Source organism: Bos grunniens, chromosome 2 (genome assembly GCF_055505025.1).
Source record: "Bos grunniens cultivar Pamir isolate PY7600 chromosome 2, Bosgru_T2T1.0, whole genome shotgun sequence".
Lineage (NCBI taxonomy): Eukaryota > Metazoa > Chordata > Mammalia > Artiodactyla > Bovidae > Bos > Bos grunniens.
In genome coordinates this window covers 80,368,337-80,387,274 of record NC_141166.1, presented here as the reverse complement: position 1 = coordinate 80,387,274, position 18,938 = coordinate 80,368,337, and the positions used below count along the sequence as shown (strand labels likewise).

Sequence of the window (18,938 nt, the reverse complement as noted above, 5' to 3'; positions counted from 1 at the left end):
TGCCAGTGAGGTAATCGGATGGGATATTTGGAAAGCTTCCTGTTTGCTTGGCTTTTAAATTGTTTGATTTAATATTTATCATCTGGGTATTGGAAATATGTTGTCTGGCTTATAAAACTGAATTTTTTTTATTCCTTGATTAGTTCAAGCACTTCTACCAATAAAGTCCCAGTAAAGTTTCAAGATAGGAAAAGGCATATTTTAGTCTCTAAATTCCCAACACATAGCTTTAAGTCAATTGCAGTTGTGGATTACCAATTTACTTGTCCACGTATGAGGACACACATAAGATTAAGTGATAGTGTCAAGAAATACATTATCTGAATTGATATTATTATTTTGAAACATGAACCTGTTTATAGGTTCAAGGTTAAAGTACCTGAAAATAATGTCATAATGGTGTACTGCCACATAACATGGTAGCATGTGATTTATGATGACAAAGCTTCTATGTTGTAAATAAAAATGCTGATTAAGCTTGCAAGGTACAGTATTTAAGAAATTATAATAAAAATGTTTAACACAGAGATGAGAAAGCATAATTTGTGGATTTCACTTCTCTTTTCCACATGGAACTCTCACCAGTGAAATGTCTAAAGTCAGCTCAATTCTTAGTGGAAACTATTGTACTCTGAAAGTAACATGCATAATTATAGACTAATTGAATGTTTTTTCCCCTTTCTCTGTGTCAGCAGAAGTAAAGAAGTAAACTACTAAGCTCAATCAGTATGAAAACTTACAAAGTTACCATATACCAAATTACTTTTGGTAGCAACCAAAAAAAAAAGCACTTTCATTGTGATAAGAATAACTATTCCTATCCATAAAAAATAACTTTTAATTTATGTTTTCATTCTTAATGATTTAGCAGTGTTTACTATTTTGTTCATGTAAAATATAATGCTGAATAGAAAAAGGGATTGAGGAAATTGCTGCAGTCCCTAACTTAAGGAGCATATACGTAATAATAAGAGCAGTATATATACATATACATCTGATAATATCAAATAGTTTCTCCTATCTCTTTAACCACGTTAGATTTTATATATACAAGTTAATTCAGATCTTAGTTGCTTTGGGTCTGAAATAGGCTCAAATCATTGAGTAAATATGTGGCTTTGGGCTTATTTCATAAACTTATTAAGCTTCAATCCTCATCAATAAAATATGAACTGAAATAGTAATCACCACATAAGTTAGTTTGAGATTAAATTTGGTATGATGCATACAATACATGCATATCCTATATATCGTAAGCATTCAGGAAGTGTTAACTCTTCATAAGAGTTAACTACCATTGTTTGAAAAAAAATGGTAAAAGGATGAATGAATGGTGAGTGACGAAAACCCTTGTGAGTTCTGATAAAAAGTTTAATAGAGAATCATTAGCTTGCAAATATTTCCCTAATATTTGTATTCTTCATCTTTCTCGCTCAAAATATCAAAAGTATTATGCTTTGTCTGGACAAATGCAGTTGATCTAAGCTCGTCTCCCTGAAACTCTTTTTGCTCTTATCTAATCTACTGTCTCAGAGAAGGCAATGGCACCCCACTCCAGTACTCTTGCCTGGAAAATCCCATGGACGGAGGAGCCTGGTGGGCTGCAGTCCATGGGGTCACTAAGAGTTGGACACGACTGAGCAACTTCACCTTCACTTTTCACTTTCATGCACTGGAGAAGGAAATGGCAACCCACTCCAGTGTTCTTGCCTGGAGAATCCCAGGGACAGAGGAGCCTAGTGGGCTGCCATCTATGGGGTCGCACAGAGTTGGACACGACTGAAGCGACTTAGCAGCAGCAATCTACTGTCTACACCAGAGGCAGAATAATCTTTAAACTACAAAGCAATAATGACATTGGCATGCTTGAAAATTAATAATTTACTACTACTTTCAGAACACACTCACGACCTTGGCCTATAGGAAGGAAGGCCCTACATATTTGCCCTTCTGTCCCTTCTCACCAGGCTCCTCATTGGCTCTTCTTCCCAGATGTCTGAGTGATAATCATGCTCACTTAACCTCTTCTCCTTTTCTCAGCACTTCCTCTTCCCCCTTCCTCTCAGCTTTTGCACCATGCATCCCCACTGTCAAAAGCTTTGCCTTCTCTTTTCATCCCACTACCTATTCATCCTTACTTCTCTCAGGAAAATCTTCCCAGGTAGCGCAATATAGAAGTTATCATTTTCTAGTTATATTTCTATCATAACTTGTAATATTTCCTTTATTTTGTTGATTTAAAAATATTTATTGAAGTTTAAGTAGATATAAATCTTAAAACCTGACTCTTCAAAAAGGAACAAAGTAAAGCAGTCTTATTTGGCTACTGTTTCTATACCAAGCTTCCCAGGTGGCACTAATGGTAAAGTACCTGCCTGCCGATACAGGAGACAGCCAGGTCAATCTCTGGGTGAGGAAGATCCCCTGGAGGAGAAAATGGCAACCCACTTCAATACTCTTGCCTGGAGAATCCCATTGACAGAGGGGCCTGGTAAGCTACAGTCCATGGGGTTACAAAGAGTTGGACTTGACTGAAGTGACTTAGAACTTGTGCACCTTATAACAAAGTACCATTGACTGGGTGATTTAAACAACAGGTGTTCATTTCTCATGGTTCTGGCTGAGGAATCTGAGCTGAGCATGCCAGCATGTTTGGGTTCAAGTGACAACCTTCTTCCTGGCTTGCAGTGGCTCCTTTCTTGCTGCATATCCTCCCATGAAGAACAAGAGAGATCTTTCCTTCTTCCAATAAGTGCACGGATCCCATCACAGGGCCCTTGCCCTCATGACTTCATCTAACTTAATTACCTCCCAAAGGTTTCACCTACAAGTATCACATGGTGGGTTACAAGGTTAAGATTTCAACATATGAATTTCAGTACTACACAAACATTCAGTTCATAACATTATTTTAGGTGATCTTTTATACTTCTGAAATATTAACTATGGAGTAACATGTTATTCCCAAAGAAATGCAAATGAGGAATGTTAAATTAAACTTTTACATTTGCTAAGAATCATAAGTCTTTTCAGATTTCCTATAGGGTAAAAACTCTGGAGGAGGGCATGGCAACCCACTCCAGTATTCTTGCCTAGAGAATTCCCATGGACAGAGGAGCCTGGTGGGCTACAGTCCATAGAGTCAGATGTGACTGAATGACTAAGCACAGCACAGCACACAGGGTAAAAAGTCCATTTTAACATTAGTTTTCCATGGTCTGTATTTGTGTGTGTGTGTGTGTGTGTGTGTGTGTGTTTGGAGGGGTGAAACCACTATTATACAGCAGTGTGTCTTTCACTTAGATCAGTAAAATTGTTCTGAGCACAGAGCACAGAAGAACATTATAGAATTCTCTTGTCCCTTTGTAAAATAAAGGGTTCTAATACGTGACAGATCAAGAAAGACATCTTTTTATCATCTTTAAAAGAAATAAATTTTGGATATAGTTGCTTTTTTTAAATTAAACTTTTAAAATTGATTTTACTTAATCTCAACAAACTTTAGATAGCTCATGTGTCTGTCAATTTGTAAATATAAATACATATATATATTTAATCCAAAATGATAAATAATTAGATTTGTGTGGTAAGATTATTATTTATTTTATTTTTGTGCTTTTCTCTGTTTTATAATTCTTGCTTTTTAAAGTGAATTCCCAAACAGCAGCCTCAGCAACACTTGGAAGTTTGTTAGAAATGAAGAATCTGAGGTTCCAATCTTAATTTAGTGAATCAGAATATGAGTTTTAACAAATCTCAAAGTGAATTGTATGTACATTTCCACTTGAGAAACATTGTCCTATAGAATAAAAATTACTTATATAATCAGAATAAAAATGAATTGTTTCTATAAGAGAGTAATTGTCAATTAAGAATGGATGAGGGAAAATTTTGGAAATTAGGAAGGTGACATTGTTAATTATCTCATACTAATTTAGAGTTTGATATAGGATGGAGTAGTGAAAGAGGACTATTTTTTTAAATTATCACATTCTCAGGATTATCAGTTTTCTTAAAATCACATCAATTTTTAGTGGTTAGTAAATGGTTTAACCCTAAGAATGTTTTAATTCCTAAGAAGGCAATATGTGGCACTACAAAGGGTATTTGTTTCTTAAGGATCATTCCCATGTAGTCATCATTCATGTGAAAGTTCCTTTATAATTTATTTATTTTTTCTGATTACTGGAAAAGTAATATATCCAGGTCTCTGTTTAACATATTTAATATCTCAAGGCCAAAGAATCTAATTTATTTGTTTATTTCTACAAAAATATTCCTATTGAGTTTTCTTAGCTTGATTTTTATATAAAAATAACTATTTTATAGTAGACCTGGAGGCACAAATTACAAAAGTTACTATTTAAACTTATCTATGACAGGTAAATTAGACAAATATAATATATATAGCAATATAAGATGGAGAAGGCAATGGCACCCCACTCCAGTACTCCTGCCTTGAAACTCCCATGGACGGAGGAGCCTGGTAGGCTGCAGTCCATGGGGTCGCTAGGAGTCAGACACAACTGAGCGACTTCACTTTCACTTTTCACTTTCATGCATTGGAGAAGGAAATGGCAACCCACTCCAGTGTTCTTGCCCGGAGAATCCCAGGAATGGGGGAGCCTGGTGGCTGCCGTCTATGGGTCACACAGAGTTGGACACGACTGAAGTGACTTAGCAGCAGCAATATAAGATAGTCAAAACATTTCTGCATATATCCTTATAACAGCCCTGTGAAATTGTTGAAACATGTTTTAATCACCTCCATAATAAAGATGAAAAAGCTACATTTTTTTAAGTAAAGCATCTTCCCCAAACCCACTCTGCTCAAGAGTGATCATGCTTCCATTTGTATGTGGGCCTGCTGAGCCCTTCCCGTTATAACACAATGATTTCCAAAAAGGGGGTAATTGAGTAAATTCTGTATCTGTGAATTGGATGTTGATTATCAAGCCCTCCTGATTGTGATGTTGAAAAGCGAAAAGCCAATTCCTTTATTCAAAATATGCTCCAACATCACCATTTATGTATTTTGTCCACAACAAGGAGACAAAAATTTCTTCTAAATGAAACCAAGCAAAATAATCTATATCAATGCCTTGAAAGGTATTCTTTGAACTTTTTGCTGTCTTAGAGGCAAATTATTATAGACTTCACTTCTTTAAGGCTTAGCATCCTTTCTTTCCTTCTTCTTTTGCATGTTTACTATTCAGTTACTAAAATTATATCTCATCTCCTTGCTAGAAGAGAAAATTCATATTGGTTTCTCTCTTCTAGAAATCTGAGTACTTCATTTACCTAAGAGGTATGCTTAAATTTTAAACCATCCCTTAGATCATTCACTGATTTTCCAGAGTTCAGAGGAGCTATTTGGATAGGTTCCTTATGGATTAGATTAAGAAGCAAAAGTTAAGGAAAAACGACTAGACAACAAATATGTCTATTTTCTGATTTTGTCCTTCTAAATGCTGTTGCAGTCATATATACTTAATGTTATTTCTGAAAATACTCTTTAAAAATTTCTGGCCTTTATTTAAAAAAATTCAGATATGATTTACATACATTAAAATTTAAATATTTAAATTGTAAAAATCTTCACACACATATGCGTGCACATAATCTGTGAGTCATCACCACATCAAGATAATGAACATATTAATGAGTTCTACAGATTTTGTTATTTCCCTTTTTAATCCTTTTGTTCCCACTCTACTCCTTCCCACTCTATCGCCAGAAAGCGTTGTTGTTGTTGTTATTTTGTTGTTGTTACTACAGATTATTTCTCATTTTGTAGAAGTTTATATGAATGGCGGCATATACTTTATACTCCCTTTTGTCTCGCTTCTTTCACTCAGCATGATTATTTTGAAATTTATGCACAGTGTGACATACATCAATAATTCATCCTTTTTATTTCTCAGTAGTATTACATTGAATGTGTTAAGGAAAAATAGTATATATGACACTTGTCAAAATGGTAAATGAGACTTTATTCAGAACTATCAGGATAGATATAGAGATTACTACAGTGGGGTTTTGCAGTAGAAGACAGAGACTGAGCTCAACTATAAATAGAAGGAAAAGTAGACATTTATAGCCAGGAAGCAAACAGGCCATCAGTGGATGGACAATTACTAAGAGGAAATGTCAGAGGTAAGGGAAAATTCTGGCTAAAGTGACCTAACATGATTCTTGGTGAAGAGAGACTTAGGTGATAAGAATTTGATCCCCAATCTGAATGTTTTTTATTTTGTTTTCTTGCCTAATTATACAGGCTATTAACCCTAGGATAATGTTTGGTAGAAATAGTATGAATGATTATTCCTGTCTCATTCCTAGTTTTATTTCCATTCCTAGTTCCAGTCTGAGTTTCTGTCAGGAATGGATGCTAGATCCAACCAATAAATTCTCTGCTTTCATTGAGATATTTCTAAGGGATTTCTTATTTTGCCTGTTAATGTGATAAATTATACTGATAGGCTTTAAAAATGCTAATAAACCTGTATTCCTTGAATAAACCTCACTGCATCATTCAGTTCAGTTCAGTCACTCAGTAATGTCCGACTCTTTGTGACCCCATGAATTGCAGCACACCAGGCCTCCCTATCCATCAAGAACTCCCAGAGTTCACTCAAACTCATGTCCATCTAGTCAGTGATGCCATCCAGCCATCTCATCCTCTGTCGTCCCCTTCTCCTCCTGCCCCCAATCCCTCCCAGCAAGAGTCTTTTCCAATGAGTCAACTCTTCACATAAGGTGGCCAAAGTACTGGAGTTTCAGCTTTAGCATCATTCCTTCCAAAGAAATCCCAGGACTGATCTCCTTTAGAAAGAACTGGTTGGATCTCCTTACAGTCCAAGGGTCTCTCAAGAGTCTTCTCCAACACCACAGTTCAAAAGCATCAATTCTTCGGCACTCAGCTTTCTTTACAGTCCAACTCTCACATCCATACATGACTACTGGAAAACCCATAGCCTTGACTAGACAGACCTTTGTTGGCAAAGTAATGTCTGTGCTTTTCAATATACTATCTAGGTTGGTCATAACTTTTCTTCCAAGGACTAAGTGTCTTTTAATTTCATGGCTGCAATCACCATCTGCAGTGATTTTGGAACCCCCCAAAAATAAAGTCTGACACTATTTACACTGTTTCCCCATCTATTTCCCATGAAGTGATGGGGCCAGATGCCATGATATTCATTTTCTGAATGCTGAGCTTTAAGCCAACTTTTTCACTCTCCTCTTTCACTTTCATCAAGAGGCTTTTGAGTTCCTCTTCACTTTCTGCCATAAGGGTGGTATCATCTGCTTATCTGAGTTTATTGATATTTCTCCCGGCAATCTTGATTCCAACTGTGCTTCTTCCAGCCCAGTGTTTCTCATGATGTACTCTGAATATAAGTTAAATAAGCAGGGTGACAATATACAGCCTTGACGTACTCCTTTTTCTATTTGGAACCAGTCTGTTGTTCCATGTCCAGTTCTAACTGTTGCTTCATTATGTATTGCTAATATTGTTGATCTCAAAAAGCTATCTTTTAGTTTCATTGATTTCCCCTGATTTTTTATTTCCTATTCCTATTTACTTGTACACTCTTCCAACTTTTATTTAATTTAGTAAATGTGATTCTTGGACCCATGTAAATTTTGGAAACTCTTTTCTCTAATCCTTTTGAATGCCTCATGCACATGTGAGGTGCTTAGTTCAGTTCAGTTCAGTTCAGTCACTCAGTTACGTCCGATTTTTTGCAACCCAATGGACTGCAGTATGCCAGGCTTCCTTGTCCATCACCAATTCCTGGAGCTTGCTCAAACTCATGTACATCGAGTAGGTGATGTTGTCCAACCATCTGTCATCCCCTCCTCCTCCTGCCTTCAATCTTTCTCAGCATCAGGGTCTTTTCCAGTGAGTCAGTTCTTCACATCAGGTTGCCAAAATATTGGAGTTTCAGCTTCAGCATCAAGTCCTTCCAATGAATATTCAGGACTGATTTCCTTAGGATGAACTGGTTGGATTTCCTTGCAGTCCAAGGGACTCTCAAGGGTCTTCTCCACACCACAGTTCAAAACATCAATTTTTCAGCATTCAGCCTTCTTTATGGTCCAACTCTCCCGTCTATGAATGACTACTGGAAAAACCATAGCATTGACCATATGGACAAAGTAATATCATTAGCAAAGTAATGTCTGTGCTTTTTAATATGCTATCTAGGTTGGTTATAGCTTTCCTTTCAAGGAGCAAGCATCTTAGTTTCCTGACTGCAGTCACCATCTACAATGATTTTGGAGACCAAGAAAATAAAGTCTGTCATGTTTCCAAAGTTTCCCCATCCATTTGCCATGAAGTGATGGGACCAGATGCCATGATCTTAGTTTTCTGAAAGTTGAATTTTAAGCCAACTTTGTCATTCTCCTCTTTCAATTTCATCAAAAGGCTCTTTAGTTCTTCTTCACTTTCTTCTATAAAGGTGGTGTTATCTGTGTATCTGAGGTTATTGATATTTCTCCCAGCAATCTTGATTCCAGCTTGTGCTTCATCCAGCCCAGCATTTTGCATGATGTACTCTGCATATAAGTTAAATAAGCAGGGTGACAATATACAGCCTTGATGTACTCATTTTCCAATTTGGAACTAATCTGTTGTTCCATGTCCAGTTCTAACTGTTGCTTCTTGACCTGCATTCAGATGACTTGCCTACTTTCTCAGGAGGAAAGTCATGTGTTCTGGTATTTCCATCTCTTTAAGAAGTTTCCACACTTTGTTGTGATCCACATAGTCAAAGGCTTTGACATAGTCAATAAAGCAGAAGCAGATGCTTTTCTGGAACTCTCTTGCTTTTATTATGATCCAGTGGATGTTGGCAATTTGATCTCTGCTTCATCTGCCTTTTTGAAATCCAGCTTGAAAATCTGGAATTTCATGGTTCATGTACCATTGAAGTCTGGCTTGGAGAATTTGAGCATTACTTTTGCTAGCATGCGAGATGAGTGCAACTGTGTGGTAGTTTGAGGATTCTTTGGCATTACCTTTCTGTGGGGTTGGAATGAAAACTGACTTTTTCAAGTCCTGTGGCCACTGCTGAATTTTTCAAATTTGCTGGCAAATTGAGTGTAGCATTTTAACAGCCTCATCATTTAGGATTTGAAATAGCTCAACTGGAATTCCACCACCTCCACTCACTGTGTTCCTAGTGATGCTTCCTAATGCCCACTTGACTTCACATTCCAGGATGTCTGGCTGTAGGTAAGTGATCATACTATCATGATCATCTGGGTCATGAAGACCTTTTTTGTATCGTTCTTATGTGTATTCTTGCCACCTCTTCTTAATATCTTCTGCTTCTTTTAGGTCCATACTGTTTCTGTCATTTTTTGTGCCATCTTTACATGAAATATTCCCTTGGTATCTCTTTCTTGAAGAGATCTCTAGTCTTTCTCATTCTATTGTTTTTCTCTATTTCTGTGCATTGATCACTCAGAAAGGCTTTCTTATGTCTCCTTGCTATTATTTGGAACTCTTCATTCAAGTGTGTATATCTTTCCTTTTCTCCTTTGCCTTTAGCGTCTCTTCCTTTTCCCACTATTTGTAAGACCTTCTCAGATAACCATTTTGCTTTTTTGCATTTATTTTCCTTGGAGTTTTTATTGATTACTGCCTCCTGTACATGTCATGGATGTAGGATGTCATGAACCTCTGTCCATATTTCTTCAGGCACTCTCTCGATCAGATCTAATCCCTTGAATCTCTTTCTCACTTCCACTGTATAATCATAAAGGATTTGATTTAGGTCATACCTGAATGGTCTTCTGGCTTTCCCTACTTTCTTCATTTTCAGTCTGAATTTGGCAATAAGGAGTTCATGATCTGAGCCACAGTCAGCTCCAGGTCTTGTTTTGCTGACTGTATAGAACTTCTGCGTCTTTGGCTGCAATGAATATAATCAATCTGATTTTGGTATTGACCATCTGATGATGTCCATGTGTAGAATCTTCTCTTGTGTTGTTGGAAAAGCATGTTTGTTATGACCAGTGTGTTCTCTTGGCAAAACTCTGTTAGACTTTGACCTGCTTTGTTTTGTACTCCAAGGGCAAATTTGCCTGTTACTCCAGGCATCTCTTGACTTCCTGCTTTTGCGTTCCGGTCCCCTATAATGAAAAGGACATCTATTTTGAGTATTAGCTCTAGAACATCTTGTAGGTCTTCATAGAATCGTTGAACTTCAGCATTACTGGTTGGGGTATGGACTTGGATTACTGTGATATTCAATGATTTGCCTTGGAAATAACAGAGATCATTCTGTCATTTTGGGGATTGCACCCCAGAAGTGTATTTCAGTTTTTTGTTGACTATGAGGCCTACTCCCTTTCTTCTAAGGGATTCTTGCCCACAGTAGTAGATATAATGGTCATCTGAGTTAAATTCACCCATTCAGTATTCTTGCCTTGAGAACCCCATGAACTGTATGAAAAGGCAAAATGATATGAGACTGAAAGATGACCTCCCCAGGTCAGTAGGTGCCCAATATGCTACTGGAGAAGAGTGGAGAAATAACTGTAAAAAGAATGAAGAGACAGAGCCAAAGCAAAAACAACACCCAGTTGTTAATGTGACTGGTGATGGAAGTAAAGTCTGATGCCATAAAGAACAGCATTGCATAGGAACCTGGAATGTTATGTCCATGAATCAAGGCAAATGTGCTTAGTACATGGCTGAATACTCCAGGAGGACCCTGTGCAGGTATCCAGAGTTCCCTTTCTGTTGCATTCTCTTCTCTGACACGCTGCCTGGTGAGATCTAACCATATCACTCTCCGATAACTCCCATCACTCTTAGTTCTTTTTGCTCAGAGAGTTCCCTGAACTCTGTTGAGTCCCTCTGCACGGTGTCACTGTTGGTCACTATCTCAGGCTATAAACTCTGGAGGTTGTGGGACTCACGTGGTTAGTTCCTGTTACACAGGAATCACTGTCATTTCTTACCTGATATCCAATTTGTTGAAAAGCCTTGTTTTATATATTTTGGTTAGTTTTTTAGTTGTTTTATTGGGAAGGGAAATCTAGTCCCTTTTACTTCATCTTCGTCTGAGTGAAACTTGTTGGTCTTTACTTTTAAATTTTTATTTCTAATGCGTGGATAACCTGTTAAATCCATTTGTGTTGTCTAAAGGAATAACCTGGATCAAATTGTATTGTGTATTTTGAATACAGTTCTGAAAGCTTAATGAGTATTTACTACATATCTAATGATTTCTTAATAAAAATATTTGATAGTAATAACAGTTAATCTCATATTTTTGTCTTGATTTTGGTTTATAACACCAAAAGTACACATTTGCTTAAAGTGAATGACTATTAAATAGAAATATACTTCAAAATATTAAGTAAGCACATTACAAAAGGTAAGGATGGTTATGATATTTAAAATAAACCTTAATACAGTTAGTGAAATGTATTTTTATCTGATTATTTCAATTGATTAAAATAAATGAATAATATCTTTTTTGAGCAAAAACATATGCAGAAATTTTCATTTTTAAAAATATGATATTTTACTTTATTTTAGGTGATTGTCAAATCAGGGCCAGGAACTTTTCTCAGTCTGGCTGTATATGACAATTATATCTTCTGGTCAGATTGGGGAAGAAGAGCTATCCTGCGTTCTAACAAGTACACAGGAGGAGATACAAAAATTCTTCGTTCTGATATTCCACATCAACCAATGGGTATCATAGCTGTTGCTAATGACACCAATAGCTGTAAGTTACCATAGAAAGCAAATTTATTCCTTAATGATATAATCTCTCAAAAACATATATATGTGAAAAAAAAACATATATATGTGTGTATATATATATATAAGTATATATATATAAGTAATACTTAGTTGGATTTTGTTTTTTTACTGTTTCTGGGGCTACTATTCATGCTTTGATCATTGAATATATTGAAATTGAACATTTTATGGAAATTTTGTAGTTCTTAATTTATCGCCAGAGGAATGATTCACTTTTAATTATTAGTTTCTGGATATCTATTTCACACTTTCTCACTCCTCTTATTTTTGGTGATTCAAATCAAGTTGTTTTCAAGAAAATAATATTTGTTTTACAAGCTTTGCATCTGGCCTAAATTTTTTTTTTTTAATCACTGAAATACCTACAGAATTGCAGTTTGCAGTATTTATGTAGTTTCTGGAGGTACCAGTGTATTGAATGACAAATATGTTAGAAAATGTAGAGATTTGTTACATATTTTTCAATGTACTTATTATTTGGAATCTTTAGATTTTCAAAAGCCCTGTATCTTCCTTGTTCATGAGATATTTTGAGAGATTGAGGTTGTCTGACATTTCACTGCTAATCTACAGTAACACAGTACAGGAATTCAGTATAAAATGTCACCAATAAAACCTCTTCATTGCAGGTGAACTTTCTCCATGTGCATTATTGAATGGAGGTTGCCATGACTTGTGCCTTTTAACTCCTAATGGCAGAGTGAATTGTTCCTGCAGAGGGGATCGAATATTGCTGGAAGACAACAGATGTGTGAGTAAGTAAAGAGAATTAAGATGTGATGGGACACATAACTGCTCAAAATGGCACACATGGACATTGGAATTGTTTTAGCATATGTTTGACGTTGTACTCTTCTCCATTATTAGAGACCCTGTTGGCTTATCTCTCTATTCTAAGAAGAGCTGTTTACCATTCTACGTATAGCACCATGTGATAGGTAATAATAACCCAAAGAGTGATAAATGTTGTATCCTCTGATTATGGCTGGAAGATGTTGGGTAAACTGGAGAAATACCTATACACAATGATATCTGAAAACTTAGGAGTTATGACTTTAAGAATTCAATCAATAGCAAAATTAATTAAAGCCAAAATAAACCAGTGTACAGACAGTAGCTTAGTAGTGAACCCACTCACAGTCGGTCAGAGTATGTAAATGAGAAAGAATGTCTCACACAATTTATTTGTAGTCATTTCTGAACTGTTAATTAAAAATGTAACATTGCAGCCTTGTGTGATGTTTATACCTCCCAAAGGCATTACAATCTTTAATTAGTACCATTACAGTATATACTTATTAACAGCTAAGTTTCCCAAACTGTTTCTACTGTAAATAATGGTTCAAGTTTTCTAATATTGTCATGAAAATTATCCAGCAACATAAAAAGGGTTAATTTCTCTTTAACATCAAGACTAGTTGTGAGTAAGAAAGACAGGAGAGAAGCATTTTGGAAAACTAAAATTGGTAAACTCTTATGATGTGTTCAGTTTTTTTTTCTCCTCATCTGTATATTCATCTCATATCTTTCATCTTAGAAAATCAATAGAGTTGGATATGTCTACATTATAAAAATAAGAATCATAAGCTGAAAGTATTTTTCAGTTACATCTTTTGTCTTCTTTCAGTCTTTGTATACCAGAAGGATCTTCTCTTTTGCCTGTTCTTTATTTTAATACAAATAAGTGTGATTCTTGGATTCATGTACACTTGGAAACTTTTTTCTAATACAAACACTTTGACATAATTTTTTTAACCAGGAGAACTACTACACCTAATGCAAGAACATATACATATTTTCTCACTTTGTGTGTTGGCACATAATCCAAAAGGGCATTTCTTAGCAAAATAGTAAAAGACTTCAAGAATGTGCTGAGGCAAACAAGGGAGTGATGTAATTGGCCAGTAGACAGTTAATTTCAATAATTTGGGCCACAAATTCCAATGTTTCTTCATTACCTAACATTTCCCGGAATTTCTCAAGCAATTGCTTAAACTCTCCATTTCAGTTTGCCTTTGTGGTTTCAGCTGTAATTGTCTGGATCTGACGCCATCTGTAAGCCTGGAGTGTTAGCCATGCATTAGAATCACTCATGTTGCTTTCACTGGTCACTACAGGCCAATAGTAAACCAATGCCTCTAGTCAAAACAGCAAGGCTTATTTGTAGACAGTAGATTCCTGTCCTTGCAGCAAAATAGATTAAATACATCTGTCCCTACTAAGCCACCTGCGTCTCACTATTGATGAGAGGGGATGAATCAGACAGAAAACTGTAGTGTTAAAACAAGCACAGTTGTATTCACGTGGAACTGCAGAGTGATACTGGATTCTTCAGAGCTGACAAATCTTTACAGAAGTATCTTGTATCCATTGTGCATTCATATTGAAATTCTGTGGTCCAGCAGAGAGATTGAAAAGTAACTCTTGGCTTCTTCTTGTCAAATCTATCTTTGGGAAATGATGATGTTTCTGGAATATCGGGGTCCACATCTGAATTAGTTCACCCAGAGCAGTTTATGAATGTTAATGGCAACAAGGGTGAAAGGTTATTTACTAACATCTACTTGAGGGCAAAGGAGAGAAAACCATTTGTTGTCATAACTCTTGAGAAAAAAGATTAGGCAATTTCATTTTACATGACATTGCTAACCTTATTAACACCCATAACAGAAATAAGAATAGCAAATATAATTAGATGAAGCAATTACCTTGTAAGAGAATGGAAGACAGCTGAACCACAGTTTTTGTTTCTAGAGAGAGGCAGAAAATACTCAATACTATTTCTTCAAATGAACATACCTAAATAAGAATTGTGCTCATACAATATTTGTTTTTTTGCATAATAAACCATATTTACTATAAATATTATCAACTTTTCCTCAAAGGTATGATGATTATAAAATCAAAATATGACATTTTCTATCATAGCAATTATTTTTCACTGGAAATGAGAAATTAAACAGTATGTGTTTAAAATAGACAAAACAAGTTAGGAATGCCAATGGACTCTCAGTAAATGGATGAATTTTATTCAGTTCATGATCTAAGGTGATTGCGGGCAGTAAGTCAGCACTCTTCTTAAAGATAATAATTCTTTAAACTGAGTGGTATTTTTAGACTCTTATTTTCTTGTTATTTCCTCTAAAATGGCATTCTACCTTAGCTACTGACTAGTGAAATTAGACTGCACCAAGAAAAACAAAGTTAACTTTGGAGAAGGCTGCTATCATTTAAAAAGTTAAATTATAAGTCATTAATAGGTAGATAGAGAAAATATAAATATTCTGTAAAAATGGTTACATTCTAGGAATAATAAAGAAACAAAACACTGGGAACTTCAAAGAGCATTAGTGTCTGTTTAATCGAATATTCCTGAAATAAATTCTAAAAACTGATAGCAAATTATAAAGTTAAACTATATTTCCTGCATTAGTAGAGATAAATGAATTCTAATTACCTCCAACATAATTAATATGACTTACTTTCCCTGTATGGTTTTTCTACAAGCAGTAGATTGGGTGCTGTGCTGTGCTAAGTCGCTTCAGTTGTGTCAGACTCTTTGCAACCCTAAGGACTGTGGTAGCCCACCAGGCTCCTCTGTCTATGGGATTCTCCAGGCAAAAATACTGGAATGGGTGGCTGTGCTCTCCTCCAGGGGATCTTCCCGATCCAGGGATCTAACCTGCGTCTCTTACATCTTCTGCATTGGCAGACGGGTTCTTTACCACCAGCACCACCTGGGAAGCCCAATAGACTGAGTATACGCAAGCAGACAGCACAAAATGCAGCAGAAACCTTGTGTTCCAAAAGCTTGCTAGTAAATCAGTTGTTTAAGAATAAAAATAAAGGAGTGGGATAGTTTGGGAGGTGGGAGGCGGGATCAAGAGGGACAGGACATATGTATGCCTAAGGCTGATTCATGTTGATGTATGGCAGAAACCAACAGAATATCATAAAGCAATTATCCTCAATTAAAAATAAATAAATTTTTGAAAAATGTCTATTTTCCCCAAGAGAGATCATTCTAAAACAGAGGTCACATATTGGCATTCCAGGGATGAAATCTAGCTGTAGAAAAGCTTCTTTGTACTCATGGCTGTTTTGTACTCACAAGTTGGTCAAATCACAAAAAACTCGGACTTTAAATTTCTTACAAGAATCCTGGCACTTAGAAGTGGGACAATAGGGCAGTGGTTAACTGGAGCCCATAAGCATCTGCTGCATGTGCTTTTCAGTTTATCTTGGTCTTCTACCAGCACCCCCTACAGACTCCCATGCATTTCAAGGAGTAGGTACTGATCACATGTGGCAGGAAGAGACGGTCTTCTCCCTGGTACCTCTCACAATGTAAATAGCACAAGAGGCTCTGTCTATTCTATAGAGAATAATTTCAGCAACTCTAGTACTTCTGAGTGATAGAAATTGTTAAAGAGATTTTTTTCAGCAGGTAGTTGGAGAGGAAGGACATTTGGAGGTGAGACTTCAGTGAAATGAATCAATTCAAGGCATCCAAGATGAGAATTCTATATGCTGAAAAATTTCAGTGTATGGAAGAATATATGAGATTTGAATAACAAAATACAAAAACACTATCAGTATGTACAGAGCTTATTTAACTGGCTCTTCTTAAACATTTATTTTTAGGATAAAGTGCTAAGCAAGATGCATAAATATAGTCACCCAAATTTAAGCCCCTCCTTCTTTCCACACTTGTACAGTCACCAAATAGTTAACAAAATCCACAAGCATACTTTATTTTTTTTTTAATTGAAATGAATCCGCCACAGGTATACATGTGTTCCCCATCCTGAACCCTCCTCCCCCCTCCCTCCTCCTTCCCCATACCATACTTTAAACACAAAGATAAAGTTAGGCAATTTATGAACATTTGCAAAGTGAGCTTGAAAACAACACAATAAAAGCATCCCTCTTAATTTTTTTTTGTAAAGGAATTCCATAAACAATTGCCCTTTATTAATTTTTATATAAGCAAATTTGTTTATTTTTATGATTAAGATTAAAGGAAACAATTGTTATGACATCAAAAATGTTTGTTATTATATGAAATATTGACCTTTTTTCCTTTCAGCTAAAAATTCTTCCTGCAATATTTATTCAGAATTTGAGTGTGGAAATGGAGAATGTATTGATTATCAGCTCACCTGTGACGGCATTCCTCATTGTAAGGATAAATCAGATGAAAAACTGCTCTACTGTGGTAAGTTTTCAGTGTGTGATTTTCTCATTTCAGAGATAAGTTTGCAATTATTTTTATAGTTTTTGGTATGAATGTCTCCATTTGGTTTGTATGTATGATTTTCTTACTGCCTCTCATTAACATGTAGATTAACAATTGATTTGGCTTGTTCTTATTCAAATTGGGCACCTTATTTCCTACCCAAATACACATGATATTAATTGAAGAATTTCCTCATAGTTTCCATGCTTGAAGTATAAATTTAAATACACAGGAGCCTGTTTTTGAGCTCCATATTTATTCTTCATTAGCAAAGGTTTTAGGCTTACATTTAAAGATGTCAGAAGTATTAGTTATTGGCTGGATATTGCAGGTTTAACCTGCAGCAAAAGTCCACCATCAGTCAATGGTATATTGTTGTATTGATATCAAGGTCTTATTCATTCTAAATAATTTTGCCTCTCGGATTATCCCAGGGCTATTGCCCTTAGGTACAAATGCTGATTGCTTTAGCCCTGGTGTCCATTAAGTATGGAATTCCACCAGTTGTGCCTCTGTAGGTGACAGCAAATGATAGTCAACCTTTCCCTCTCCCATAGAAATATAAACTGGCTTTTGGACTCTATAGTAAGCAACTGTTACTTGCCTTCATTTCAACAATGTTGTTCCTGAAAGCATGCATCTATGCAATCATTAATAGTTGAGGTAGAATTGATCTAGAATATTTCTAAAGTAGTCTGATTTATTCTTATACTGTATAGTATTGGTATTATATGCTCTTCAGAATTTAGGTATCTATATCTGGAATTGTATTTGGCTTCTGTATTTCTCTTTTGTTTTATTTCTTGTCAAAGAAAGTTAAAACAAGAGTAAGATGGATTTGGGGAAATTCACAGGAAGTTTTTTCACTCTTTTATATTGCAGAGTAAACATCCTTGGCTAAAATGATAGTTAAATGTAATTTGTCTGTAATCAACATGTAACTAAATCTTAGGGAATTTACCTCAAATGATGTATTTACCAAAATCAATAGCTATGTCCTGTACATCATGAAAATATTAAAGCATATAAAAATGTGATAATAATTACATTTTATGTGATACTAATATATTATGAATTGGCTTGAAAATATATTTCACATTATTTTTATCTTCTTAGAAGGCAGATAATATTTGTCTGAAAAGGGGCTAGCAAGCTTTTTCTGTAAAGGGTATGCTGCTATTTTGTGGTTTTGTGGGTCATATATGCTTTTGTCACATATTCTAGTGTTTTAAACAATCTTTTACAAATGTAAAAATCATTATTAGTTCCAGAGCCAGATAAAATCAGGTTCACATGCTGCATTTGGCCTGTGGACTATAGTTTGACAATTTCAGACATAGATTCCAGATTTTAGAATCACATTTGAGTTTAAATGTTTGTTCCCAAATCTATTAGTTTGTGACTAGTATGAGGAAAGGCCATTACTTTTCTTATATTTCAGTTTCTCACTACAAATCTTCCCTGGTGGCTCAGTTGGTAAAGATTCCGCCTGCAATGTGGGAGACCTGGGTTTGATCCCTGGGTCAGGAAGATCCCCTGGCAGAAGGCTTGGCAACCCACTCCAGTATTCTTATGTGGAGAATCTACATGGACAGAGGAGCGTGGAGGGCTACATTCCATGGGGTTGCAGAGTCAGACATGACTGAGCACCTAAGCACAACACAGCACACTACAAAGCACCTAGCTGGAATGGTGGTTGGGAACATTAAATAAACGTATGTGTATTTACATATGCTCAATACAGAGCCTTGCACAAAAGAAGCTTTCAGTAAATGGCAGCTATTATTATTGTGAGTGGTACCTTCTGCCCCAAATCAGAAAATGTCAGGAGATTCTGATTAAGGTAAACAGATTTCAGAAGGCAATTATTCTTCTGCTTTGAAAATTCTAATAGATCCTTTA

The 18,938-nt window shown here is 35.8% G+C and overlaps 1 protein-coding gene across 1 annotated transcript in view; it reads left to right on the top strand.

Moving 5' to 3' along the window:
• LRP1B (LDL receptor related protein 1B) overlaps positions 1 to 18,938 on the top strand; it is a 2,178,569-nt gene that overhangs the window by 1,834,491 nt on the left and 325,140 nt on the right. The window contains exons 44-46 of the mRNA XM_086368415.1: positions 11,567 to 11,759; positions 12,427 to 12,552; positions 16,887 to 17,015. Of these exons, the coding sequence (XP_086224541.1) occupies positions 11,567 to 11,759; positions 12,427 to 12,552; positions 16,887 to 17,015 (448 nt within the window). The remainder of the gene's footprint in view (positions 1 to 11,566; positions 11,760 to 12,426; positions 12,553 to 16,886; positions 17,016 to 18,938) is intronic.